Source organism: Cucurbita pepo, chromosome LG11 (assembly GCF_002806865.2).
Source record: "Cucurbita pepo subsp. pepo cultivar mu-cu-16 chromosome LG11, ASM280686v2, whole genome shotgun sequence".
Lineage (NCBI taxonomy): Eukaryota > Viridiplantae > Streptophyta > Magnoliopsida > Cucurbitales > Cucurbitaceae > Cucurbita > Cucurbita pepo.
The window spans coordinates 8,360,961-8,387,027 of record NC_036648.1 but is presented as its reverse complement, the minus strand read 5'-3'; the positions used below and the strand labels follow the sequence as shown (position 1 = coordinate 8,387,027).

Here is a 26,067-nt window from a genome sequence, read left to right as displayed (position 1 = left end):
CGGATGGCACGTTCTCATTCACTTAAAAGACCAATTCAAGTATAGCTCAATCAATACCTAAAATAGTCGATAAATAAATCGCGTAATATCATTTTTATTCATTTTGAAATTATATTATGCATCACTTTTATTTTCTATATTTCCAATTACATTTTCAACATAACTTTTTGCATCTCGGTTCAGGTTCGAGTTCGAGTAGCGGCATGCCATTTTATATTATAAAACAAAATCTATAATGTAATTAATTCACATCCCCGATATTAATTCAAATAATTGAATTGAGGGACCTTTTTAAATTTTTTTTATGATATTTTCAACTTTAGAGCATATATTAACTCATATATCTTTTTCGGTCATTTCAACTGTCATTACAATTCATTTGATAACCTTATTAGTCGATGAAACCGTACGACTCTATGCTTCATCAGAACAGGACACGATAGCTACTTTTTTCTTTATAACAGGATTATTAGTTACTCGTTAGATTTATTTGAGGTATTTACTATTAAGTATGTATAGCAAAACAAAATTTTGCTCGTAGTCACAAAAAAGGAAATTAGTTTTAAAGATAAAATAGACGTTTCGAAAGTATACGTTGAATCGATGGATCGAGAATAACAAATGAATACAATTATGAAATTTATGAATAGGGTTGGTTGGATAACGTGGGCAGAGCAATTTATTCATTTTCCCTACCAAATTACCAAACTCGAACCCCAACTCACTCTCCAACTCGATCACCAACTCACGTTTTTCCTCAAAACAATGCACAAATCTGCCAGATACTGCCCGCCCCCGCTCCCCTTTTCTGCGTATATCTATATCTATATCGCTCTATATATATATACACATCTATAATTTCCTTAAGACCATGCTATTTCATCGAAACCTCAAACCTTCCCCTTCCCCTGTACCTTTCGTGTCCAAAATCAAACCAAGAATCGAACCCCACGTAATTTTTTCCCATTCGGACCATAACCCATCTCTGAATTTCCCCAAAAATCCCTTTTCTCTCGCATTCGCCCTCAGATCCGTAGTTTCTAGACGTTTAAGTCAATCAAAACGTTGCCCTTCAAAATCTGCGCCTGATTCTGCGTGGATTTGCGATAGATTGTGTTTTGTTCAATGTGGTTTAGAGAAAGGGTGTAGAGAAAAAGGGGTGTGGCTATGGCGGGTCAGGTGGTGAGAGTGAAGAGGGAAACGCTTGAAGCATGCATGACGTGCCCTCTTTGTAAGAAGCTCTTGAAGGAGGCTACTACCATATCTCTTTGCCTTCACACGTGTAAGTTCTTCTTTTTCCTCAATGGCTCTTTTAGCCATTCTTTCCTTCCATTTGTGTCTCTTTTGTTTCTTTTTGTTCTGCATGTGTTTCCCCTTCTTGGGTTCTTCACTTTTAGCTGTTTTATCATCTGGGTTGCTGCCAATTTCTCTCCTTCTGTTGCCTTTTAGCTGTTTGATGTGGTAAAAAACTCTTTCTCCTTCTGGTTTTGATTCTCTTTTCATGACATTTGGATCAATTTCTGTGTTTATAGTTCATCTTCTCTTCCCCAATTCTCTTTTTCCTGTCTTCTTAGAACAGTTTACTGATCACTTGTTTACATTACAAAGATTCAAAATTTGAACTGATTCATAGTTCCAAGTTCACTGAATTGTGATTCCACTTCATATGCATTCTACTCAAGTAAATTGACAGTGCATTTTGAAGAGATACCTAATCTTCTACAGATATGAACTATTTAGATCAAAGGTTCTATGCATGTTATAATCTCTGTTGTTGATCTTTGTATCTCGATTTCTGGTCTCTGTGTTTGCTTATCTGAAACATCAAGAGATTGAGAACTCTATGTGAATATCTAATATGTTTGGGATTCTCGAAAACTATCTAAAACGGTCGCATGTTTCTATAAGGCGTTTGTTTTTGGACGATCGTGTTCTGTGCTTTGTGTATTGACATGCTGTACGATGTTATTGCATTGAATTGGTTTCTCTGGCTACTGGAGCTGTCTGCTACAAATGGGATGGTCGGACTTCCCTGTGTTTTTCTTAGGACTTTTCAGTTTTGAGAAGTATAGACCCCATTTGGGAAGTGTGAGATTTCACCTCGGTTGGGGAGGAGAAAGAAACATTCTTCATAAGGGTGTGGAAACCTCTCCCTAGTAGATGCGTTTTAAAAAAAAAAAAAAAACATAATTTATGAAAACCGAAAACCGAAACAAAAAACTTCATCAAACATGTCCTTAAAGAGCTTGTTTACCCGTTATGATAAGTATTTTTATATCTGCGAACTGTGAATGGTCCCTTGTGCTTATTGATACTTGCATTTGTTCGTAACTTGTGTGAATTTATCTAACGAACGCCCCCCAACTTACTACAACTCATTCATCGGCGACAACGAATGCTAGCTGTCTAATACATTTAAGTTCTGGTTGCACACAGTTTGCAGGAAGTGCATATACGAGAAACTCTCAGACGAGGAGGTTGATTGTTGTCCTGTATGCAACATTGATCTGGGCTGTCTTCCTGTGGAAAAACTAAGGTTTGTTATTTTATTTTCGTAGTTTCCCTTGAATTGCGTAACTTGACTCTCTTGAGCATATAGCGAAAGAACTGTCGTAAGTTCCTAAAAAATTTATCGAGCTTTATGCTTTCATGCTCTTCTATGTTACAAAGAATGTTGCTGTAACAGCCCAAGCCCACCGCTAGCCGATATTGTCCTCTTTGGGCTTTCCCTTTCGGGTTTCGTCTCAAGGTTTTTAAAACGTGTCTACTAGGGAGAGGTTTCCACACCCTTATAAAGAATGCTTCATTCTCCTCCCCAATCGATGTGTTTGGTACCCAGTGTGACGCTGACACTCGTTCCCTTCCCCCATTGACGTGGGACCCCCCAATCCACCCCCCTTCGGAACCCAGCGTCCTTGCTGGCACACTGCCTCGTGTCCACCCCCTTCGGGGCTTAGCCTCCTTGTGGTGTTTGGCAAAGTAGGCGTTGCTCTTAACCCAAACTTTGCTTAACCGTGAAAACATTCATCTTCTTCTTCTTTCTTACAACTTCTCATAATACCATGGCTTTCTAGATGTCAATTAACTCATTTAAGATCCACAATTTATCGAAAAGACTTTATTTTGTTGTTTCCTTGGTCCCGATTCCTTACTACTAAAGTCTTGATCCATTCTCTTGCCTTAAAAATCCATATGGATTAACGAGTTTCAAAAACGACTTCGATTTGGTGTCTCCTTGGACGGGATTTTATAATGCTAAAATTTATACACTTTCTTTGGCTGACCGAAAATGGCGCCTTTTTGCTTCTTTTTAATTATGCTTGAAGGTAGATTTCTATGGTGCTGGAATAATTCGACGAAAAAGAATAGACGATGCATAATTTAGATTTTGTTTTACCTTTTGCAGGCCCGACCACAATTTGCAAGATATAAGAGCGAAAATATTTCCTCTTAAGCGGAGGAAGATTAGTGCACCTGAAGTTTCGCCCTTGGCTTCATTGCCCATAAAAAGGAAGGAGAGATCGCTATCATCATTGGTGGTAAACACTCCCAAAGTGCCGATGCAGAGTGGCGGGTTGACTGGAAGAAGATCCAAGAACGTTGCAAGAAAGGGTGCTGCGTTACGTGGATGTAGTTTTGGCATTGAGGAACCGCTAAAGAAAGAAGAAGATTCTGGAGAAGATCATTCAGCAAGTTCGAGCTCTTCTGATTATTTGAATAAGACTGTTCGACACAGAAGGCAGGTAGGGGGATTTTACGCACATCGTTAAAATATCGGAAAAATTCCCACATTCATAGATGTATGAAAGTATGAAATCGTTGCAGGACTCATCTATGGCTGAGCCTTCGAACGGTCTAAGACACGAGGATCTGGAAAACAACGTTGAAGCAGTAGAAGGAAAAGCTGATCTCTGGACACCCTTGAATTGTTTGGTTGAAGCTGCTAACCGAACGAAGTCTACCAAGCCAAATTTCCAAGCGTCATCAATGGCCAAACTGGAACCGTCCTTTGTTGCTGATGGCGACCTCGATGCACAAGAAACTAAGGAGAAAGCGCTGTTACTTGGAGCTCCGAATTACGGATTATATACGCCCAAAACAAGAACTAAGGAGCACGGAAGCAACTTTAAGGCAAAAGATAACCATAATAATGGAACCACATCACTCCCAGAATCCACGAAACGTAAAAGGTTGCGGGCAACTGCTCGTAACAAGGCAGCTGCATCTGGTGAGCTAGGTTCTCAGGCACAGGTCGTTCTTGATGCATCGGCTGCTAAATGTAGAAGAAACAATCCAATTTGGTTCACGTTAATCGCCTCGGACGACAGGTAATATACTCTACCTATCAAATATTTGTAATACGAAATCGGCTTTTAAGTTTCGTACGACTGATTTGTTATTAAAAGTTTTAGGAAGGGCGGTTTTCCGTTGCCTCAAATATCAACGTCTTACTTGAGAATAAAGTAAGTTCCTCCCATCTTATTACTTCATTTAAATTCGTCCATTTATCAAATTTTTCAATCGCATTATAGGGACGACATTCAGAAGATTGCATATAGACAATGATATCTTTACGTACTTTTCTATGTCGTGTCGAAACATTAATGTTGTTTGAGTTTCCCGAGACTCTTTTGTCGTTATAGCTACTCTGTAGATCTAAGACAGCTAGAAATTGTGCAGCGTAAAGGGTTTACATAATATGAAATGATGTAAATTTTTGTTACGGCCTAAGCCCACCGCTAGTAGATATTGTCCTCTTTGGGTTTTCCCTTTCGGACTTCCCTTCAAGGTTTTTAAAATATGTCTGTTAGGGAGAAGTTTCCACACCCTTATAAAGAATGTTTCATTCTCCTCCCAACCCAACCGCACGTGGGATCTCACAATCTACCCCTCTTCAGGGCCCAGCGTCCTCGTTGACACTCGTTCCCTTCTCCAATCGATGTGGGACTTTCCAATCCCATCCCCCTTCAGGGCCCAGTGTCCTTGCTGACACACCGCCTCGTGTCAACCCCCCTTCGGGGCTCAGCCACCTCGCTAGCACATCGCCTGGTGTCTGGCTCTAATACCAACTTTGACGGCCCAAGCCCTCCGCTAGTAGATATTATTCTCTTTGGACTTTCCCTTTCGGGCTTCCCCTCGAGGTTTTTAAAACGCGTCTGCTAGGGAGAGGTTTCTAGACCCTTATAAAGAGTGTTTCGTTCTCCTCCCAACCGATGTGGGGTCTCATTATTTTGCTCTGTCGGTTTCCTTTCGTGTGTTTTTATTTCGGTTGTTTGTTTGAAAAATTAGTTAATTGCATCAATGAAGTTCTGGACTTTCTCAAAGAAAACAGGCAACCATTTTTCATGTATATCTCTGTGATATCTCCTGAATTCTGTTTTTATGTTCAATTATAGTTCCTGTTGTTTCTCTAAGATGAATGAAGTAACTGATACTCGCTTGCTAATTACTTTGCTAATCATTTATTACATTATAGGGACGGGAAAATGCCCGTGTCGTCTATCCAAAAGTATCTCGTAAAGAAACTAGATCTTAAGAGCGAAGCCGAGGTGAGTTTTCAATTCGATATCTTATTTAATGAGCTTGGTCCCAAAGTGCCCAAATACTTTGCCAATATGTTTCTTTCTTTTTAATTATGTTACTTCGTAGGTGGAAATATTGTGTCGGGGACAGCCGGTGCTACCAACGCAGCAGCTACAGAACTTGGTTGACTTGTGGTTTCGAACAGCGTCGACAGCGAAGAAAATTCCAGCATCGGTTGGCTCATCTGCTAAGGACTTCGTTATGGTCCTCTCGTACTGTCGAAAAGTGCAGACCCCTTGACGAGGTTCTGAATCGTGTTCTTGCTTCTGTACGTCGTCTACATCTTGTAATGTTTAATGAGCATCAGAATCCGGACCCGAAGACTCCGGGTTCGTCATATTTGCGTGAACATGCAGATTGTTGTTATATATCTGAATTCTTTGATTGGTTTTATTTCATTGGTATACCCACATAATGAACAATTGATCCAGTGCTGTTTCCCATTCCATTTTTGGCTCTTTTTTACTGATTCTTCAGTCAATGGTATCACTCTTTTTATGAAATTTGTCTGTCTTAACGAGTTGAGCTAAGTTCAGTTCGACTTTGTTTTGTTTTGTTTTGTTCGTCGAAGTGTTGATATTTGTATGGAAAACAACAGAAGATTCATTCTGGTGGGGTAATTTTCAAGATGAAAGATGGGAGGTAATCTTTTGTGCACTACCTCGACACCCTTTTCTTCCTCCCTCTCCCTCCCGGACCCTTTTCAACGATGCGATGGTGTTACCTTTCTCTCAATGATGCACGGACGTGAGACATCGGTAACAAACACTAGTTGAACCATGTCGATACATCAGCGATGGTGTCACAAGAACGTTTGTAAGTGATTGTGAAGCACTCATTCTCACCACTGAGTGAGTCAGCCAACTCAAAATCGTGTTGCTTTGGGCCAAATAACGTATACTCAAGCTCCTGTCTCCGCTTTAAGAAGGTTTTAAAAAACGGGGGCAGAGAGAGATTTTAAAAAGAGAGCTCAAAAGCAAGATAAAACAAAAACAATGTTATATGTTACAAGCAAAGAAGACAACACAACGGCTTAAATGGCACATAATTCCAAGTAGGAGGAATTGACGGCTAGTTGCATCTGCTTATAATACATTCGGTCATACACAAAGCATACACCCATGACCGTGGTGGCTCCATTCTTTATTTGGGCTGAACACGTGGAGAGCAAAGATTGGATGAATGAGGATTGAGCAAAGGGAACTGTTTGGGTGTTCACATATCCAAATTATGTGGTGCATAAAAAAGACACCTTTCCCCTCAACCTCTACCAGGTTTTTTTTTGCCAGAAAAATGGCGTCCTCCCTGCTTTCTCCTTCCAGGATCTTACTCAAAGGATCATCCATGGTTCTTCCACCGCCATTAATGGCTGCTCGCAGTGAGTTCTTCAGTTCCAAATAGCCTTTGCAGTCCTTTTTATCATCCAATTCCACAAAAAGCTTTTACTTTCTTTCTCTTCATTCAAAGACTTCTAATGGGTTCTCTCTGTTTTTCTAGTTTAATTATCATTTTGATCGTTCCGACAAGAACGGTGTATAGACACAATCGTAGAAGTTCATGAACGAAACTTCTAACCTTACATGAACTTATATCCCTGATATGAAGTTCTAGATTTGTTAGCAACTCTTCGATCGATCATGGCTTAGGTGTAAAAGTCCAAGCCCACCACTAGCAGATATTGTTCGTTTTGGTTCATTACGTATCATCGTGAGCCTCACGGTTTTAAAACGCGTCTGTTCGGGAGACGTTTCCACGCCTTTATAAACAATGATTTATTTCTCTCTTCAATCAACGTGAGATCTTACGTAAGGTCTCAAAATTCATTTAGAAAAAGTAGAGAAGATCATATTCATTTTCGAACGATGAAATTGGCTGTAGAGTCTTAGTGCAATTCAACTAGTTTAGAAATATGCTCTCGAACTAAATGGGAGTATCTGCAGGGTTACCCAAGATGAAGAAGGGAGCGATAAAGTGCAAGGTGGAGGAGAAGCGAGAAGGGAAGAGGTCAGAAGAAAGGATGGTTTCGGGGACGGTAGCGACGGTGGCGATGGCTACAATGGCAGCGGCCGGTCCGGCAGTGGCGCTGGTGGATGAGAGGCTGAGCACAGAAGGGACAGGGCTGCCTTTTGGTTTAAGCAACAACCTGCTAGGGTGGATTCTAGTTGGGGTGTTTGGTTTAATTTGGGCTCTATACTTTGTTTATGCTTCGTCCTTAGATGAAGATGACGACTCTGGTTTGTCACTCTGAATCAATCACCACTGGTATATATTGTCTGTTTTAGCTCGTTACGTATCACCGACAGCCTCACAGTTTTAAAACATGTATGTTAGGAAGAAGTTTCCACACCATTATAAAAAATGCTTCGTTTCCCTATCCAACCGATGTGGGATATCACAATCTACCCCCTTGGAGACCTAGCGTCCTCGCTGACATACCGCCCAGTGTCTAACTTTGATACCATTTGTAATAGTCCAACCTCACTGCTAATAGATTTGTCCACTTTAGCCCGTTACGTATCGTCGTTAGCTACACGGTTTTAAAACGCGTTTTGATATGAATCCAACAACTGATCACGTGCATGTACCCGAACGAGCAATTATAAGAAGCAATACAAAGAAGATTCAGTATCAAATCAAGAAAATAATGGAGTGGCTGACATTGGAAAGTGATTAGAAGACTTTCCTTTGGTAGTTGAACTACCAATGAAGACAATTTATGAATTTCTTTATATTCTTCAATTTATATTTAATAGCATTTATTAAAAGTGTGTATGAATTGCCTTATATTTTTCAATTTGTATTTAATAGCATTTATTAGTGGTTGGTGGTTGAACTTTATTTTGTTACGGTTATGTTTTGGGTCTATTTAAAGGCATGTAATACTCATGTTTGAGGGATTTTTCATTGAATACAGAAAAAACGTTTGTGTTTTCTTGATACCCTTTTGGTATTTTTGGTGTTATTCTTTTTCAACCCTTGCTTTAGGTTTGATGTTTAAACAGATTCATTGAATTAGTTTTGATCAAGCTAATTCTGGAGTCAATTGTCTTGGTAGGTTTGATGTTTAAACAGATTCTGATCAAGCTAATTCTGGAGTCAATTGTCTTGGTATCTAAGAGTGACCATCATAGATTCCAAGTTCGATCTAAGAGTCATTCATCTTCTAACTAGCTCTTGGTTGGAATCAATTTGTTAAGTTAGCTTTCTCTGTGAGCGTTTTGCAAGGATTCTAGAAGGACCTCTAGCTTTGCAAATTCCAGCAGTGTAGGCGCTTATCACGTTTGTTAGGGAGAGGTTTCCACACCTTATAAAGAATGCTTCGTTTTCTTCTCTAACCAATGTGGGATCTCACACAAGGTCAGACTCCGAGAGGCAACATCAACCTCCCGTGTTTCTTCCCTAAAGTTACATCCTAAATAGTATTATTTTAAAATTTATATTTGTTTCTTTCCTCTTTTCTTAGTATAATTTTCATTTTCATCCAATAATTTGAATTCTTAATCAAATTTTTAAAACCAAAATAAATTTTTATAAAATGTTTTTAAATTTATTTTTCTCAGATTTTAAAAATATTTAATTTTCAAAAACAAAAAAGAAATAACTTCAAATTTTATTCGATAATTATTTAGTTTTTAATTTATAGTTTTAGGCTAAATTAATAAAAATATACTCTTATTAAACCAAAAAAAAAAAAAAAAAAAAAAAATCTAAAATATACCTTCGTTAGTTTTGGACGAAAATAATTAGTATTTTATTTCAAAAATACCGATAAACTTTTAATAATATTTCAAAAATACAACATTAAAAAATTTAATTAATATCCTTCGATTTTTGTTTATATTAGTGACTGTAAAAAAAAGTAATTTTTTTTATAAAAATAAATGTATTAACCTTTCTTTTTAAAATTTTATAAGTATTTTTTAAAAATAATAATAATAATAATAAAATTATTCACTATATTTTTTAAAAAAATATGTAATATGGCTTGTAATTCATGGTATTATTCTATATATTCCATTAATATCATAAAAAAATTCAATAAAATATAAAAGAAAAACAGAACATAATATTATTAATAAGAAATTTAAACTTTATAAAATAATTGAAAAAAAAATAACATAATATTATTTTCATCCATAATTTGAGANTTTTGCAAGGATTCTAGAAGGACCTCTAGCTTTGCAAATTCCAGCAGTGTAGGCGCTTATCACGTTTGTTAGGGAGAGGTTTCCACACCTTATAAAGAATGCTTCGTTTTCTTCTCTAACCAATGTGGGATCTCACACAAGGTCAGACTCCGAGAGGCAACATCAACCTCCCGTGTTTCTTCCCTAAAGTTACATCCTAAATAGTATTATTTTAAAATTTATATTTGTTTCTTTCCTCTTTTCTTAGTATAATTTTCATTTTCATCCAATAATTTGAATTCTTAATCAAATTTTTAAAACCAAAATAAATTTTTATAAAATGTTTTTAAATTTATTTTTCTCAGATTTTAAAAATATTTAATTTTCAAAAACAAAAAAGAAATAACTTCAAATTTTATTCGATAATTATTTAGTTTTTAATTTATAGTTTTAGGCTAAATTAATAAAAATATACTCTTATTAAACCAAAAAAAAAAAAAAAAAAAAAAAATCTAAAATATACCTTCGTTAGTTTTGGACGAAAATAATTAGTATTTTATTTCAAAAATACCGATAAACTTTTAATAATATTTCAAAAATACAACATTAAAAAATTTAATTAATATCCTTCGATTTTTGTTTATATTAGTGACTGTAAAAAAAAGTAATTTTTTTTATAAAAATAAATGTATTAACCTTTCTTTTTAAAATTTTATAAGTATTTTTTAAAAATAATAATAATAATAATAAAATTATTCACTATATTTTTTAAAAAAATATGTAATATGGCTTGTAATTCATGGTATTATTCTATATATTCCATTAATATCATAAAAAAATTCAATAAAATATAAAAGAAAAACAGAACATAATATTATTAATAAGAAATTTAAACTTTATAAAATAATTGAAAAAAAAATAACATAATATTATTTTCATCCATAATTTGAGAAAAATGGAGACATCGACATAAATATTTTGGACATATTGAAATTTAATAAATTGGAATAAAATTTATTAGTCATTACACAAAATTCCCCCTTTTATTCTTTGATAATCTTGGATGAGCATCAACAATTCACAAAATCATAGTTGATTGTGAGAAAGCCATTAGCATTGCCATTTCCATCCGTGTCGAGACTTTGAAACACTCCGACGTCCAAATCGAGACCTCCGTTGTTACATTGATCCACAATTCTTACGGTTTGTTGAGCGTCTGTTTCCGTGTTAGTCACCTGCATGTTCATGTATTTTATTCACCATTAGATGAACTATTATAAGTTTTTCATGCAACTAACGCTCGATTCAAATTTTCGACTTTTTATTCGATATATGTTTTATTCAGTTGAATTATGTTCAGATTATAAAGATGAATACTTTACTCTCGTATTAAAGTAACCATTACAATGGTATAGAGAGGGAGTGACAAATTCACATTATAGGGTTGTATACTTGTTGGGTTGAATTCGAAAAATCATTTAGACTAACTCGAAATTTCAAGCTGGTTGGGTTGGTGACTCGAGCAACTCGAATAGTGTTCTCAACCTAACGTTCTATTTTTTTGGTTGGATTAAGGTTGTTTGGTTGGGTTTTTTTTTTAATTATTATTTTATAAAATATTACTTATCTATAATGCATGTCTGGTTATTAACTAAATTTTCATAAAATTTAAATATTAAACCTTCACCCGTCACACATCATTAACATCAGTTATAAACATTATATATTCTTTATAAGGGTGTGGATTGTGAGATCCCACAATTGTTAGAGAAGAGAACGAAACATTCTTTATAAGAGTGTGGAAATCTCTTCTTAATAGACGCGTTTTAAAAAGCTCAAGAGGAAGCTTGAAAAGAAAAGTCCAAAAAAGATAATATCTGCCAGCGGTGACTTGAGCTGTTATATACCTACCACGTTATCTCGATATAATTCATCCATATAACGATAATGCAAGTACATTATCCATAAAAAAAACCTGAATTTTTGACGTACGTAAAAGGCTAAAGGTTCTATCATCCAACAGAACATCATTACGAGCCTATTAGAATGTCTTTCAAAGTACGTTCATAAACACAAAATATATTTTTAAGCACTTAAAAAGTCATTCGAAACGATCGTACCAGTAAGCATAGGCCACAGGAGTCCTCGCCTTGAGGTCCAACAGGGCCACAAAAGGCAGTCCATCCATATTGGCTGCGCCACTCCAAAGGCTGGTCGGCATCCCATGTGGAACAAAATGCACTCACAGCGTTCAAGTCCCAATTGATTTCGGGGGCATTGTAGAAGTTAAATGTTGCCCTCACGTTGCTCGCACTTTGAGCTTTGGACAACATTACAAGACATAGACAGGANTGCCCTCACGTTGCTCGCACTTTGAGCTTTGGACAACATTACATGACATAGACAGGCNTTGCTCGCACTTTGAGCTTTGGACAACATTACAAGACATAGACAGGCCAACGTTATCAGCATCAAACCCTTTGTCTCCATGTTGTTCTACTTGCTTTGATGCCTAATTTGGGCATGCATTATTATTTATAGAGGGAGGAGGGAATGTTCTTTTCATCTTGTCTACTCACAATGGCCTGCAGTCGTTTACAACAATGTCGTTTAAGAATATTACTTTTTGTTAAGGATTTTGTGTTTTTTTATGTTGGATTATANTGCAGTCGTTTACAACAATGTCGTTTAAGAATATTACTTTTTGCTAAGGATTTTGTGTTTTTTTATGTTGGATTATGGCGTCTTTATGCGGGTTAGTCTTAATTCCACTCGATCAATATTGTTCATGTTTGGTTTAGTTCTTGTTCAGCTATTTCAACCCTGTTCAAGTTCGGTTCATAGGTATTCTCAATTGTTCGAGGGTTTACTCTAGTTTTTTNGTTCAGCTATTTCAACCCTGTTCAAGTTCGGTTCATAGGTATTATCAGTTGTTCAAGGGTTTGCTCTAGTTTTTGATTCGGCTCCGTTCTGTAACAGCTCAAGCCCACCACTAGCAGATATTGTCTTTTTTGAGCTTTCTCTCAAGATTTTCCACACCCTGATAAAGAATGTTTCGTTCTTCTCTCTGACCGAATAGGATCCTACAGGTTCACTACAACAAGTTGGTTTTTTTCTTCTACTTTAGTCGGTTTAAGAATTGAGATTGAACCTAAGTTATTGTTAGCTAAAGAGAGCAAAAAAACCGTTTATTTTGTATTTAATCGAGTAATTTTATACATCAAAAAAATATATTAAATATAAAATTAAATATTTAAGAACCAATTAAACAAGAAATTTTATTATTTAATGAATTAATTGGTTCAATAAAAACATCATTTATTCAATTCTTAGCCGCCTTTGAATTTTCTTTTGAGAACATTATTCCTCTTGTTTACGTTAACTTAACTTAACTAATTAAACATTGGTGTTTCTTCAATCATAGGGTTTGACTTTCTTCCTTTGACCAAAACCTAATGTTTTTTTTGTTCATGTTTTGTTCGAAAAAAAAAAACAAAAACTCGTTAAAACTCCTAAAGAAACCAAATATTACACTCGAGTTAAAGGTTAAATTGGTCATTTTTCTTATATCTCCTCCCAAGCGAGAATCGATACAAATCTTTATATTCAAGGTTGGTGTTGAAGTGATTTACGTCACACGTTCACTAAACCGAAGTTATATTGATTTGACATAGTGTCGTACTATATTGAACAAATGGTTCAGATAAATTAAATAGTTATGGACACAATCGTACATAGGACATTTTTATTTTATCCATACCATTATAAAAAAAAAAAGTTCATAAATTCAAGAAACCTTGAATTCATAGTTTATTGTTCACACTTATTTATTAGAACGTGATATTCTTTCTTTCTTCTTCTAGGAAGAATAAACCGAAAGAAAAATCTTAGCAATTGACAAATTGATAGTTGACAATAAGATGGCCTCGGAAGACTCCATTTCCATTGGTATCGATTCTCTTAAACACATTCACATCCAAATCCAGCCCTCCATTGGCACATTGATCAACGATTCTCACAATTTCCGAAGCTCCTGTTTCAGTGTTAGTGACCTGCAAACATTCCCATGAAAATTTCTCACCACATTTGTAACTCTAAAACATGATAATTTTTCGCAAGAACTAGGAGATTTACTTACCCTCAAGCAACGTCCACAAGAAGCTTGGCCACGAGGGCCGACAGGGCCACAGAAGGCAGTCCAACCGTACTGACGACGCCACTCGATCGGCTTGTTAGCATCCCATGTTGCACAAAAAACACTTGCCCTAAGGTAGTCCCAATTGATGTCTTGTGGGTTATACAAATGGTAAGTAGCCCTCACATTGTTGGCACTTTGAGCATTAGCCAAGCTCAATATGCCCAAAGCCAAAGCTAATATCATCAAAAAGCTCCCTTTCTCCATTCTTTTCTTTCTTGATTCTCTCTATAACTTGTTGTGAGGTTCCATTGGGAGAGTTCTTTAATTTATAGAGAGGAACGTTCATACTTTTCAACTCAAATCTCATTCTTAGCCGCCCTTGAAATTTTTTTCCAAGTTTGACCGTTCTTCCATGATGTCGACATAACTTTAAGAGATAAGATAGTACTATACATTGTTGGTTTGAATCTTCTCTTCGATCTAAATTTTAAGTGTTTTAAATTTATTAAACAATTACGTTAGAAGAAAAAAAAACCTGATTTGAACGTTCGGTTCGACGCTTTCAATATGTGTAACTAAAAAAATAGCTTCGACCAAACATCAACATTGAAATTGTCAATTTGAGCATAGTTCAATTGATTAAACTACTCCCACTTATTACTAACATGATGATAACTCAACTATTAAAATATAATTTTTTGAAATTTAACTCGTGCACGTAAAATTTTAGTCAATATTTTAATGGAGTTGAACTATTTTCAAACCGTGGCAATTATTATTCAATTTCAATTATTCACTTTTTTACTCCAACCCCAAATGTTTTTTTTATTAATTTCCACAAAAACTATATATATATATATATATATGTGTATGTATATGTATGTATAAAAAAATTTATTTGAATTAAAAAAATATGTAACCAAAAGAATAGGTAATGTTTAATTTGAATATTCAATCCACACCCACATGGTTCGATTGGCCCACAAAATTGACTTGACTTCCTTCTCCATAAAATCGACGAAAAAACAATATCATTTCGTAGAGGGTGATCTTCAAGCCAGACACCAAATATGTTGGGTTTGCCTGACTATGGGCTAGTGCACACTCACGCTACCGAAAATCAAAGAAAAATAAAAGAACAAGTATCGTGGTGTACGATCTGTACGTAACATACTGGATAATTAACCTATGCTTGTGAGACGTATAATGTGCATGGGGTCCCACATTCAGAATTAGGGTTCAATGAGAGATGATCCACATAATACTTCCTTACGTATTATAGTATAAAGTGCATATATATTTATGGTACTTCATTCATGCTTATCATACATGAAACATCAAATATAGTAAGTAGCTAATAAAGTATAGTGTTATTCATGTATCAGTCAATTCATCCAACTTAGTCGGTACGCGTTTCATCCAACAGTTTCAGATTCAACTTGGTGTTCCTAAGCTTGATTTGGCTGACGGTTCCTAGATTCAGCTACTATGTTTAAAAAAAATAAAATTATTTACGTGTTAAAATCATAATATTTAGTGCATAATAAGGGATAAAAAAATATATTTGACTAATCCAAATGTAACTGCTCAAGTTGACTGCATTAGCTCGTTATAAATAATGTTTTGTTCCTCTCCTCCAACCGACGTGGGATCTCACAATCCACCCGTTGGGGGCCTAGTGTTCTCGCTAGCACATCGTCCAATGTTTGGATAAGAATATTTCATTTCTCTCTCCAACTAATGTGAGATTTCACAACGAACTTAAGGAAACCCACTCTCGTTTTTTTGGATTATTTTTTGACCGAACAGAAAATTACAAGTCACACATGTAACCGAACAATGAAAAATATTCTTCAAAGGTCTCAAGTCACAATTCATTTACGGTGAGAATCGCATGTACAGTAGTGATAGAATGGTTGGAGATGAGCGAAAGTGAAAATGACAGAGATTGGATGACGTTGAGGGTTTTTTTTTCGAGACTTTTCTTCGAACAATTAATGTGTAATAGTTTCTTCTGGTCGAGCGTAAATGTTTATAATAAACCGTGTTCTTTAAGGCTATCTCAAAATGTAAACGATATATTAAACTGTTCGTACTTTATTCATAGTTTATTCATTAAAACATAGTTTTCCGTTTCTCCTTCTTTCAGAGAGAAAGAAACTTAGCAGTTAACAAACTGATAGTTGACAATAAGATGGCCACGACGGTATCCATTTCCATTAGTATCGATTCTCCTAAACACATTCACATCCAAATCCAGCCCTCCATTAGAGCATTGATCAACAATTCTCACGATTTCCGAAGCTTTTGTTTCAGTGTTAGTCACCTGCAAACATTTTCACAAAANACACATTCACATCCAAATCCAGCCCTCCATTAGAGCATTGATCGACAATTCTCACTATTTCCGAAGCTTTTGTTTCAGTGTTAGTCACCTGCAAACATTTTCACAAATTTTCTTAATTTCAATGTTTCGATTCTTCCTTTCATAAAAACTCATTACGAGAAGATTTACGTACCCTCAAACAACGACCACAGGAAGCTTGACCACGAGGGCCAACAGGGCCACAGAAGGCGGTCCAACCGTAGCGGCGGCGAAACTCCAAGGGCTTGTTGGCGTCCCATGTTGCACAAAAAACACTTGCCCTAAGGTAGTCCCAATTGATGTCTTGTGGGTTATACAAATGGTAAGTAGCCCTCACATTGGTGGCACTTTGAGCATTAGCCAAGCTCAATATGCCCAAAGCCAACGCCAATAGCATCAAAAACCTTCCTTTATCCATTCTTTGTTGTTGTGAGGTTTCATTGAGAGAGTGCTTTGATTTATAGTGGAAAATAAGTGCATACTTTTCCACTCATATATTATTTTTACCCACCCTTTGAATTTTCTCCCCCATTAATATGCTTAAATTCAACTTTCATCATTTACTTTATAGGCACGGGTATTCGTAGGCTGGATTGGGTTAGATCAGGTCGAATTGGGATAATTTTTAGATTTAATTTAATTGTTCGGGTTGTAAATAAACTCGATCCAACCCAGGTCGAATTGGTTCGATTTTTCGAACAGTTTATTTAAAATTTTGTTTTTAATAGAAGTACTATTTAATCCATTCCAATATATATTTTAAAAATTACCTTTTAAATAGTTAAAAATTATTTTTAAGAGTGGTGGGAGAATAAATAATAAAAAAATAATTATGAAATTAAACATAGGACTGTTTCTAGACTAGCTTACTTGCACCAGACGACTCTTCTAACTACATCAATAAATTAAATGAAGTGAAGTTAACGTGGTGGACCTAGGTTTTGTGATTGTTCCTTGGACTTTACTTTTCTTTTCGGGAGGGTTGGATGCATAGTATTTTTCTATATACGATTCATGCACATGCACATTAAGTCAATAGGTGGGTTTGTTAACGTACCTCCTAGGCCTGAGTATCATCTAGTGCACGCTCACGTTGATGGAAACCGACAAAAGGAACATGAATAATAACATGATGTATGTGTTCATATATAACATACTGGAGATGTAATTTATACTCATATACGACGTACAACATGCATAAGGCCCCATATTAAAAATGATGCAGATAATATATTTTTTTTATGACATAAATTCTCTATGTCTCACACGTGTAAATGTGGTCGTATTAACTTAGTAACATGATCAACAAAAGAGGAACTACATGCATCATAAAATTCACCATAATGTCATAACATAAATAATGTGTAAAACAGGGTCACAGATTATGTGTTATTCATGCATCAGTCAATTCATCTAACGTAGCGTGTAGGTATTCCAACAGTAAGTTCCCTTGTAGTTTTGGCCTAAGTCGATGTCCCTAGACTTTTCTTGGCCTAGCCCGTAAACATTCCTTAGATTTTGCTTTTCTTTAGCTTTGAGTAATTTTATGTTGGATGGAAGTGTGGAAGGACAAAACATCCTTAAAAATCTAAGTTTGTTTGTAAGGCAGACTCCACTCTTTGGAACGGTTTAAACCAAGTAAGAAATGTGATCATGTCACAAGACAATGTCGAGGACTTTACATTCCGACATATCGGACTTGTTCAAAATAGTGTTGCTCGTGATGTGGTATGCAATGTTTTAGATGTGTCGGGTCTCGATCATAAGCCAAGATTTTCATATTTGGCTTCCTCAACTTAGAGTCAACATTGGCAAAATTGAGGTATGAGCTCCATGATTGGCGCTGCTAATGACAGACACCACTCGACATTTTCCACCTGTTTTATTCCATTATTTAATCATTGTTTCTATTATATTATGAATTTAAAAAATATCAAAAAATAAGACCAAATTTGAAATGAATCAATAACGAATATTACTCTCGAAACGTTACCAAAGAAGCTTGAGTTCTTACAGGTTGGTTTTCGAACGTGTTCAAAATTATTGGTAGATAGTCGTCTATTAACTGAGAAACATGTTGGGGAGAAGTTTGTTGTCGATAGAAACTTGTGGGTATGTGTTAGACTTTGTTGAAAGCGTTGTTGGCATGCAAACTGTCACTACTCGTGATTGTAGATTAGAAATCTCACATCGGTTAAAGAGGAGAATGAAATAATCTTTATAAGGGTGTGGAAACTCTCCCGAGCAGACTGTTTTAAAAATTGGAAGCTCGAAAGGGAAAACCCAAAAAAGACAATATTTGCTAGCGGTGGGCTTAGAGCGTTACAGTAGCTCATATCGAAGATGAAGAAAAATGCACACGGTTGGAGGGTTTGTGTCTATTGTCTCTGCCATAAATGTTTACGCATAAGACACAAAATTGAAAGAATTAAGAACTTAATAGACCACAAAATCAAACGTTTAAGGATTTGTAAGCATTTTTCAAAATTCAGAGATCTACTAAATATAAAATTAAAATTCCGTGAATCTATTAAACAATTGGGATTTTCTCTCTGGGCTTCCACTCAAAGTTTTAAAATGTGTCGGTTGGAGAGAAGTTTTCACATAGTTATAACAAATGTTGTTTTGTTCTCGTCTCCGACCACAACCAATTGGGATCTCACAATTCATCCCTTGGGAGCCCAGCGTTCTTGGTGGCACACTGCCCAGTGTCTAATACCATTTGTAACAGTCTAAACCCATCGCTAGCAGATATTGTTCGCTTTGACCCGTTACGTATTGTCGGCCGCCTCATAATTTTAAAGCATGTCTACTAGGGAGAAGTTTCCATACGCTTATAAAGGAATGATTCGTTCTCCTCTCCAACTAATACGAGATTTCACAACCATTCTTAAAATTTTGTGAACTTATTTGACACAAACCGAAAAATTGAAGAACTCAAAAATTAATTAAAAAAAATTAAAATTCACATGCAAATTAATGAAATCTATTTTATGCTATTATTTAGAACCCATTTAAATAAAAATAAACAAATAAATAAAGCAAATCACAAAAAATAAACAAAATAGGCAAAATAAAAATAATAATACAGCATAATATGTAAAATATTAAGTAGAAATTGCAGATAAACCCCTCTATGCTAATGTTATATTTTATAAGTCCTTACAAACTCAATATATATAATAATTAGAAATTGCACATAAACCCCTCTTGTTCTTAATATATAATAATTAGAAAATAAATTTAAATCGGTAAATATCAAACAAATTTTCATAAATAAAAACACCTCAGCTTCTGTTCTTGCTTTTCTCCATTGTTCTTGGTGCTGTCCATAATTAAATCAAATTTTAAAAATAAAATTAATAAGACAACCAAACGAGAGATTTATGTGACTTACCGAGTCCAATGGCTTCAGACTCTTTCATGATCCGTAAACGTTTACATGAATCGACAAACATCCTGTTTAACAAGACAGTACAATTAGAAGGATTTCGAGTCTTTCTACGTAGACGTTGAAGGTATTTGACTCGTATAAGCTAGTGTTCGTTTGTCTACCCGACTCTTATTTATATTCAGTTTCTATATAACTTTCTTGTTTTCATAAACCGAGCATTTCGTAAGCTAAATGAGAAAAAGAAAACTTACTCCCATGGCACATCGCCGACGAGCATCCAATCTCCATCTTTGTCTTCATAAGTCGGTACGTATTCTGAACCGTTCAAAAGGTCTACTAATTTTCTTTCGCTCATGAAATCCTTCATTCCTTCCGACTCGCACGTTCCTCCTGCCATTCAATCATGACTAAGAATTTCGACTAAAAAATTTCCAACCAAATTTTATTTTTACCTTTTGGGTAAAATATACTATTAATCTTATCGTATGTCTTAAAAAGTTGCCGACAGTAAAAAAGTAAAAAAAAAAAAAATTACCAATGGTGAAAGAGCTAAACATTTTGGCAAGCGCGTGGGAAAGGTCTTTGTAGCTACTATATAGCTTCAAGTCCACCTTACGTAAATAAGGAGCGCCGTCCATGCTAACTTTCACGAACGACGCGCCGCCGCCGTCTTCCCCGCCGGTCCTCTGCGCCCCCAAATTCTTCCTTGATGATCTAACCGGTGGCCAACCGACTACTTGTGCTCTGTTAATAATGAATTCATAAAAATTTATTAGAGAAAATTAATATTTTTTAAAATTTTTTTTTTTTTTAAATTTCAACCAAAAATAAATAAAACAATTTATTAGCATTTTCATTATAAATTAAATTTTTACAATTATTTAATCAATTTTGATTTATTGAGACATTCTTAAAGTAATAAATAATTAAAAAAATTGGGTTTTTTTCACTAAAATATAATTTTAATTTTAATTTTATAATTAATTACCTATTTTTTTTTCATGTATAATTCTCAAATTTAATTAATTTTAAAAATAGAAAGAAGAAAATTACTTGGAAGGAGGCTTAGCGAAATCGTTAGGCCGTTGCGAAGAGCTTTTAGTCTCTTCCAAATTCGTCGCCTCCTCCTTCTCCGGCGCCATTGACGACGATAGATTAAGCTTCAAATCCACAGTTTCCATGAAACCTCTCTTCGCCGCCGAACTACTCTTCCCGCCGCTGGTTTCGCCGCCGTCGCCGCCGGGCAAGCCGAGGCGGAGCTCTGTCTGCTCGAAATTGATCAAGATCGCTCTGTACTCATCGTTCTGCTCCGATTCCATGACTCTGCTACTCTTTTTCGCTTTCGAATTCGTCGGAATTTTGCGCTAATTCGTCTGATTTTGCTTATGAAATCGCCGAGATCGAGAATTTTGTTTGCAGGACGAAGGAATTTGAGATTCGGGGCTTCGAATTGGATATATTATATTAATTATTATGTTTTTGGGAAATTGACCTCCTTTTTTCTTTTTGGAAAAATAGCGTTGAAATTTGCGTGAAATGACGGTTTTGGGTATTTAAATTAAAATATTTTAGTATGATGGATTTAAGGATGAAATCAAAATTCTTATAATATAATAATTAAATTTTGAAAAAGAATATGATTTTAATTATATTTAGAAAAAAGTGGGATGTTATTTTTCTAAAATGAAAAAGTGCGCTAGTTTTCAAAAAAAGAAGGAATGTGTGTTGGCTCACGCGGATGGCATGAAAACATCAGAGATAATTTGGAGAGTGAGGATTTTGCCACGTGGAGGGGTTTGTTGGATTGAAGTTATGTCACGAGTGACGTCGTTTTGGGAAATGATTATAGAACGACAAGGCCTGTTGAAGCCTCCCCTTTTTAGTGCTTTTTGGATTTGTTTGTTAATCTCCCAACACTCTATTATTTGTTTATTTATCAATATTTTTAATTAAATATTCACTCTTTATTATTTATTAAAAATAAAAATATTAATAATAATCTAATTATTCTCTCTTAAAATATTTATTTTATTTTGCTAAATTATAACTATTATAATTTTTTTTTTTCCATTTTATAATAATGTTAATATTGACTATTTTACCCTTAGCAATATCAAAATATTCTCAATTTTACATTTTTTTTTGACATTTTGAGTCACCGAGCCACATGCATGGACGTAGGTTTAATGTCTAAACTATCAGGTTGAATGAAACTACTAGGCTTTGGTATACCGAAGCATGGGTTCTGTGAGATCTCACATCAGTTGAAGAGGGGAACAAAGCAATTTTGACAAGGGCGTGGACAATCTCCTTACTAAACGCATTTTAAAAACTTTAAGGAAAAGCTCGAAAGAAAAAGCCTAAAAAAGATTATAGCAGTGGATTTGAGTTGTTACAGGCTCGATGAACTGAGTTGATCTTTTTCGATCGTTAAGGATATATATTAGTGATGAGTGGGGATTGAGGATAAGGTTAAAAAAAATTGTTAAAGAGGGGGATGGGATAGCCTCTTCCACTACCATCTTATCAATTGTTATACCCTTCATCACCATTAATGGTCACCATTCAAAGAACTTTTCTTTTTCTTTTTTTAATTCCATTTAAGAAGGATAAGGGACCATCTCAATCTTTTACTCGTCGATTCCGTAAAACGGCTTCGTTTCTCCACTTCGGTGAAACAATTTCGCTCAGTTCTTCAAGAAAATAGCTACGGTTTTATAAAATTGTTGATTATCAATTGCATGCGTTCAGAACCCTAATTTTAAAGTTTGAAAAATCATCGTTCATGATTGTATATTATTATTATGGTTTGACTTGTTTCGATGAAAGTATCGTGTTTATCCATAAATTTTTGTTTTATTATTTTTTTTTTCAAATTTTTCTTTTGATTTTTGTTCTTATTGTTATTTTGTGTTTATTTGGAAAACGAGGGTAAAGTTTTTGAATCATATTATTAACTTTTAATATGATTATGTGTTAATTAATTATTAATCGAACTTTAATTTTATTCGTATACAATTGACATGACTAATATACACGACACGATTTTTAATAAAAATAAATAGTAAATTTGACTTATTTTATGTATTATTCCATTTCGTAGGTTTTCACACGCAGATCAATTTACGTTGAATGTCTGTATTTGACGTGTCTTTTAAAGTTGAATTAAAAGAAAACGTGCATTTTAAGGTCAGTTATGGAAGAGGGAAGACTAAGTTGGTAATATACCGTTGAAATTTTTTAAGAATATCTTAAACATTATGTAACACCCGAGTAAATGAAGAGTACATGAATGAATCAAGATTACATTTGGATCTTAAGGATAAAATGAACTGAAAATTATTACATATATCAACAATGTGCACCTCTTTTTCGATAGCTCAATCATAAAAACTTCAAAATTAAGCACGTTTTGTTATGAGCAATTCTATATTGGGTGACCTCATATGACCGAAGATAAAATATGCTGAAAGAACTCATACTAAGGCTAAAATATGCTGAGAGAACTCATGTTAGTTTCTGAGGATAATTTTCGCTCGTAGAAGAAAGAACTAAATAACGTGATCATGTCGTAGAAAAATATTGGGGATGCCCGGGATATGAGATATTACACTTTTTTTTTTTTTTTTTAATTTAACACACATATATATAATATCAATAAAAATTTGAGTTTGACATTAATCGCTCGTTATTTCTCATAAAATGTTAGTCGTAACTCAATTTTCATACACATCACTATGGTCAGTTTTGAACCGTATTTATGAATTCTCTAAATTTTCGGTATAGTTTTCATTTGACCCCATAAATTACAAAATGTTAAATCTTTATGAGTTCGGTTGAGTTCCTAAATTCTTAAATTTACATATTTACCCTTCAGTTCTTATTAGCTTTTTAACTTTCATTAACAAATTTTAAATAATCATGATAATAACTTTTAATTTAATTTTAATAATGATGAAAAGTGAAAACTCTAACGAACAATCACATATAAAAGTTTGTAACAACTTAAGTTCATGCTAGTAGATATTATTCGCTTTAGTCTTTTATGTATTGCTATCAGCCTCATCTACACATTTTGAATGTTTCGTTCTTCTTTCCAACCAATATAGGATCGCACAATCCACCTCCTTGAGGCCAGTGTCCTTGTTGGCACACTGTTCAACGTCTGGTTCTGATATCATTTGTAACAGCCCAATTCCACTACTAATAGATATTGTATATTTCAGCCTGTTACATATGATCGTCAACCTCACGATTTTAGAACATATCTATTAGAGAGATATTTCCTTATTATCATCAACTAATGCGGGAACTCAAACTGAAAAAGGGTTAAAAATTGAAATTACTGAATAAATGAAGAATAAAAATGTAATATTTTAAAATTTAAGGACGAAATAAAAATTAAATTGAAACCGAACGTAGGGACAAAAATGTAAATTTGATAAGATATAGAGACAAAACGTACATGGGTACTACAAAACATAAAATCTTGGCAAGATATAATGACATAATGGAGCTTAGAATGGTTATATAACCGACACAAAAATAACTACCAATTTTTTTATTTATAAAAAAAGTAATTAATTTTTAACCATTTTTTTAAAATAATAATAATAAATAAATAAAAAAAGACAGTTATATTTAAAAATTAATTTATTTTTGGCCACCGACTTTTAAGGCTGTTGGAAAGAAGCTGTAAAATTCATATAATAAGTGACATGTCGGGGGGTGGGTCCCACTTCGAAAGTCAAAAGTCAAACTTGGGAGACATTCGTGCGTACCTGGTGCAAGATTGGGAATCTAAATTGAAAGCTACCAAATTTATCAAATTTTAAAATTATGTTAAATTAATAAAAATATTCTCCCATTTTATAATTTATTTAAATTTTTTAAAATTCAATAATATTTTTAAATTAAAATAATAATAAAAAATAACCTTAAACTTAACAATCAAATTAAAAAAAATCATTAATATTTTTTAACATTTTTTCATAAATTCAAAAATATATTTATTGCTAGTATTATATTTAAAAAACATTCATAAAATTTTAAAATTAACATTAACATCCTTTCATCTTTATGAAAAAAAATTAAATAATTTTATCGACACCTTATGTTATTTCGAAAAGTTCATGAGTATTTTTTGAATGCGGTGATCAAGGTATTTTTTAATTTTTTAAAAAAATTTAAACATATTTTTAAAGTTTTTTTAAAAATTTTAACGATATTAATAAATTTTTTGAAAACTTAATGGTATTTTTGAAACACTTTTAAAAATTAAAGGGTATTTTTGAAATAAAATATTAACGATTTTAATCCAAAACTAAAGTTAGAATATTTTTGGATAATAAATATATTTAATTTTTAAAAAATATTATTTTAAAATTTATTATAATTACACCTCCAACCCTCTTAAATATATGAAACTCTATGATTAGGCATTTAATTAAATATTAAAAAAAAAGAAATTAATTTTTTTTTTTGTTAATTTTAGAAAAATAATTATTTTAAAAAAATAATTGTAGAAGAGGAATCAAACCATATGGATAAATTCCTAAATTTTAAAATTTAATAGAAAATAAATCTCCCAATTAAAAATTGAAAAGAATTTAAAAGTAAATAAATAAATTATAATTATGGGTTCCCAAATTATGGAAACAAAGAGTGGGTTGGACATGTTGGCATGTCACCTAGGTTTGGATCCAACAAAAGAAATTAAAAGAGGGGACAATGCCCATGTGACACATTAATGAAATTGCATGCAACAACTATATATTAAAATTTATTCACATACCTTATATTAATTAATTATGTATTCACATTTTGTACTAAATTTTTTAAAAATGTCTCCTTTTCTTCATATATTATAAAGATTCCTTCTTGCTTTTCGCATTTAATTCCATTCAACTATTATTCTCAACACTTTGTACTTTCCCACCTAATTTAAATCATCTTTTCACCATGGTTGAGTTAATATATACGTCTGGTACTCGGACTCGAGATCTGGAATATGGATTTGGCACTTGATGATCCCGATATCTTTTGTATCTTGTGCGACTCGAGTACGTTGCCCACGAACCAGCACGAGTTCTTTTACCATGTTTGATTCTCACTCATGTGTTTTCGAGCATGATTGAGCCACCGAAAAAAAAAAATGTGTTTTATGGGTATTGGTGGAAAGTATGAATTTTTGTAGGCATTTATTAAGTATAATTTCATATGCTCAAGATTACTCTTATTGGAATGTGATATTGGTTTATTCATGTGCTCTCAATTTACTCAACCGTCATGATAACCTTATAGTTAAGCACGAGGTACATGAATGAACTGAGATTATATCTGAATGAGAATGGTCATGAGGATAGATGACTAAAGAGGGCTTTAAAATAATTAAAAGTTACTACCTATATAAACAATGGGCACCTTTTTTTCCGTGGCTAAATTATAAAAACTCTATAGT

General features: G+C 34.0%; 6 protein-coding genes across 8 annotated transcripts; 2 read left to right on the top strand and 4 right to left on the bottom strand.

Moving 5' to 3' along the window:
• The first annotated feature begins 741 nt into the window (after nt 1-741).
• On the top strand, nt 742-6,031 carry LOC111804982 (E3 ubiquitin protein ligase DRIP2-like). 2 transcript variants are annotated; one of them, XM_023689830.1, is made up of 7 exons: nt 742-1,282; nt 2,437-2,536; nt 3,407-3,743; nt 3,826-4,328; nt 4,407-4,463; nt 5,477-5,549; nt 5,650-6,031. In XM_023689830.1, exons 1-7 carry the CDS (start codon nt 1,168-1,170, stop codon nt 5,821-5,823), a joined length of 1,359 nt encoding a protein of 452 aa, XP_023545598.1. In that variant the 5' UTR covers nt 742-1,167; the 3' UTR covers nt 5,824-6,031. The 2 variants fall into 2 exon arrangements, with proteins under 2 accessions (XP_023545598.1, XP_023545600.1); XM_023689832.1 differs by having other exon boundaries at nt 743-1,282; nt 4,413-4,463.
• Nucleotides 6,032-6,837: 806 nt separating this feature from the next.
• On the top strand, nt 6,838-7,879 carry LOC111805876 (photosystem II reaction center W protein, chloroplastic-like). The gene is made up of 2 exons (XM_023691147.1): nt 6,838-6,961; nt 7,524-7,879. The coding sequence occupies exons 1-2, from the start codon at nt 6,877-6,879 to the stop codon at nt 7,829-7,831; spliced, it is 393 nt and encodes a 130-aa protein (XP_023546915.1). The 5' UTR covers nt 6,838-6,876; the 3' UTR covers nt 7,832-7,879.
• A 2,901-nt stretch (nt 7,880-10,780) lies between these two features.
• On the bottom strand, nt 10,781-12,159 carry LOC111804822 (pathogenesis-related protein PR-4-like). The gene is made up of 3 exons (XM_023689620.1): nt 12,153-12,159; nt 11,831-12,066; nt 10,781-10,945 (listed from the first exon to the last, which is right to left on the bottom strand). The coding sequence occupies exons 1-3, from the start codon at nt 12,157-12,159 to the stop codon at nt 10,781-10,783; spliced, it is 408 nt and encodes a 135-aa protein (XP_023545388.1).
• A 1,236-nt stretch (nt 12,160-13,395) lies between these two features.
• Nucleotides 13,396-14,148, bottom strand: LOC111806171 (pathogenesis-related protein PR-4-like). The gene is made up of 2 exons (XM_023691543.1): nt 13,849-14,148; nt 13,396-13,762 (listed from the first exon to the last, which is right to left on the bottom strand). The coding sequence occupies exons 1-2, from the start codon at nt 14,110-14,112 to the stop codon at nt 13,598-13,600; spliced, it is 429 nt and encodes a 142-aa protein (XP_023547311.1). The 5' UTR covers nt 14,113-14,148; the 3' UTR covers nt 13,396-13,597.
• Nucleotides 14,149-15,918: 1,770 nt separating this feature from the next.
• LOC111806172 (pathogenesis-related protein P2-like) lies at nt 15,919-16,641 on the bottom strand. Its single transcript, XM_023691544.1, has 2 exons — nt 16,368-16,641; nt 15,919-16,174 (listed from the first exon to the last, which is right to left on the bottom strand). Exons 1-2 carry the CDS (start codon nt 16,629-16,631, stop codon nt 16,010-16,012), a joined length of 429 nt encoding a protein of 142 aa, XP_023547312.1. The 5' UTR covers nt 16,632-16,641; the 3' UTR covers nt 15,919-16,009.
• Nucleotides 16,642-19,301: 2,660 nt separating this feature from the next.
• Nucleotides 19,302-21,042, bottom strand: LOC111806169 (auxin-responsive protein IAA16-like). 2 transcript variants are annotated; one of them, XM_023691540.1, is made up of 5 exons: nt 20,661-21,042; nt 20,143-20,351; nt 19,859-19,997; nt 19,611-19,672; nt 19,302-19,538 (listed from the first exon to the last, which is right to left on the bottom strand). In XM_023691540.1, the coding sequence occupies exons 1-5, from the start codon at nt 20,924-20,926 to the stop codon at nt 19,501-19,503; spliced, it is 714 nt and encodes a 237-aa protein (XP_023547308.1). In that variant the 5' UTR covers nt 20,927-21,042; the 3' UTR covers nt 19,302-19,500. The 2 variants fall into 2 exon arrangements, with proteins under 2 accessions (XP_023547308.1, XP_023547309.1); XM_023691541.1 differs by having other exon boundaries at nt 19,859-19,994.
• Nucleotides 21,043-26,067: the final 5,025 nt, after the last annotated feature.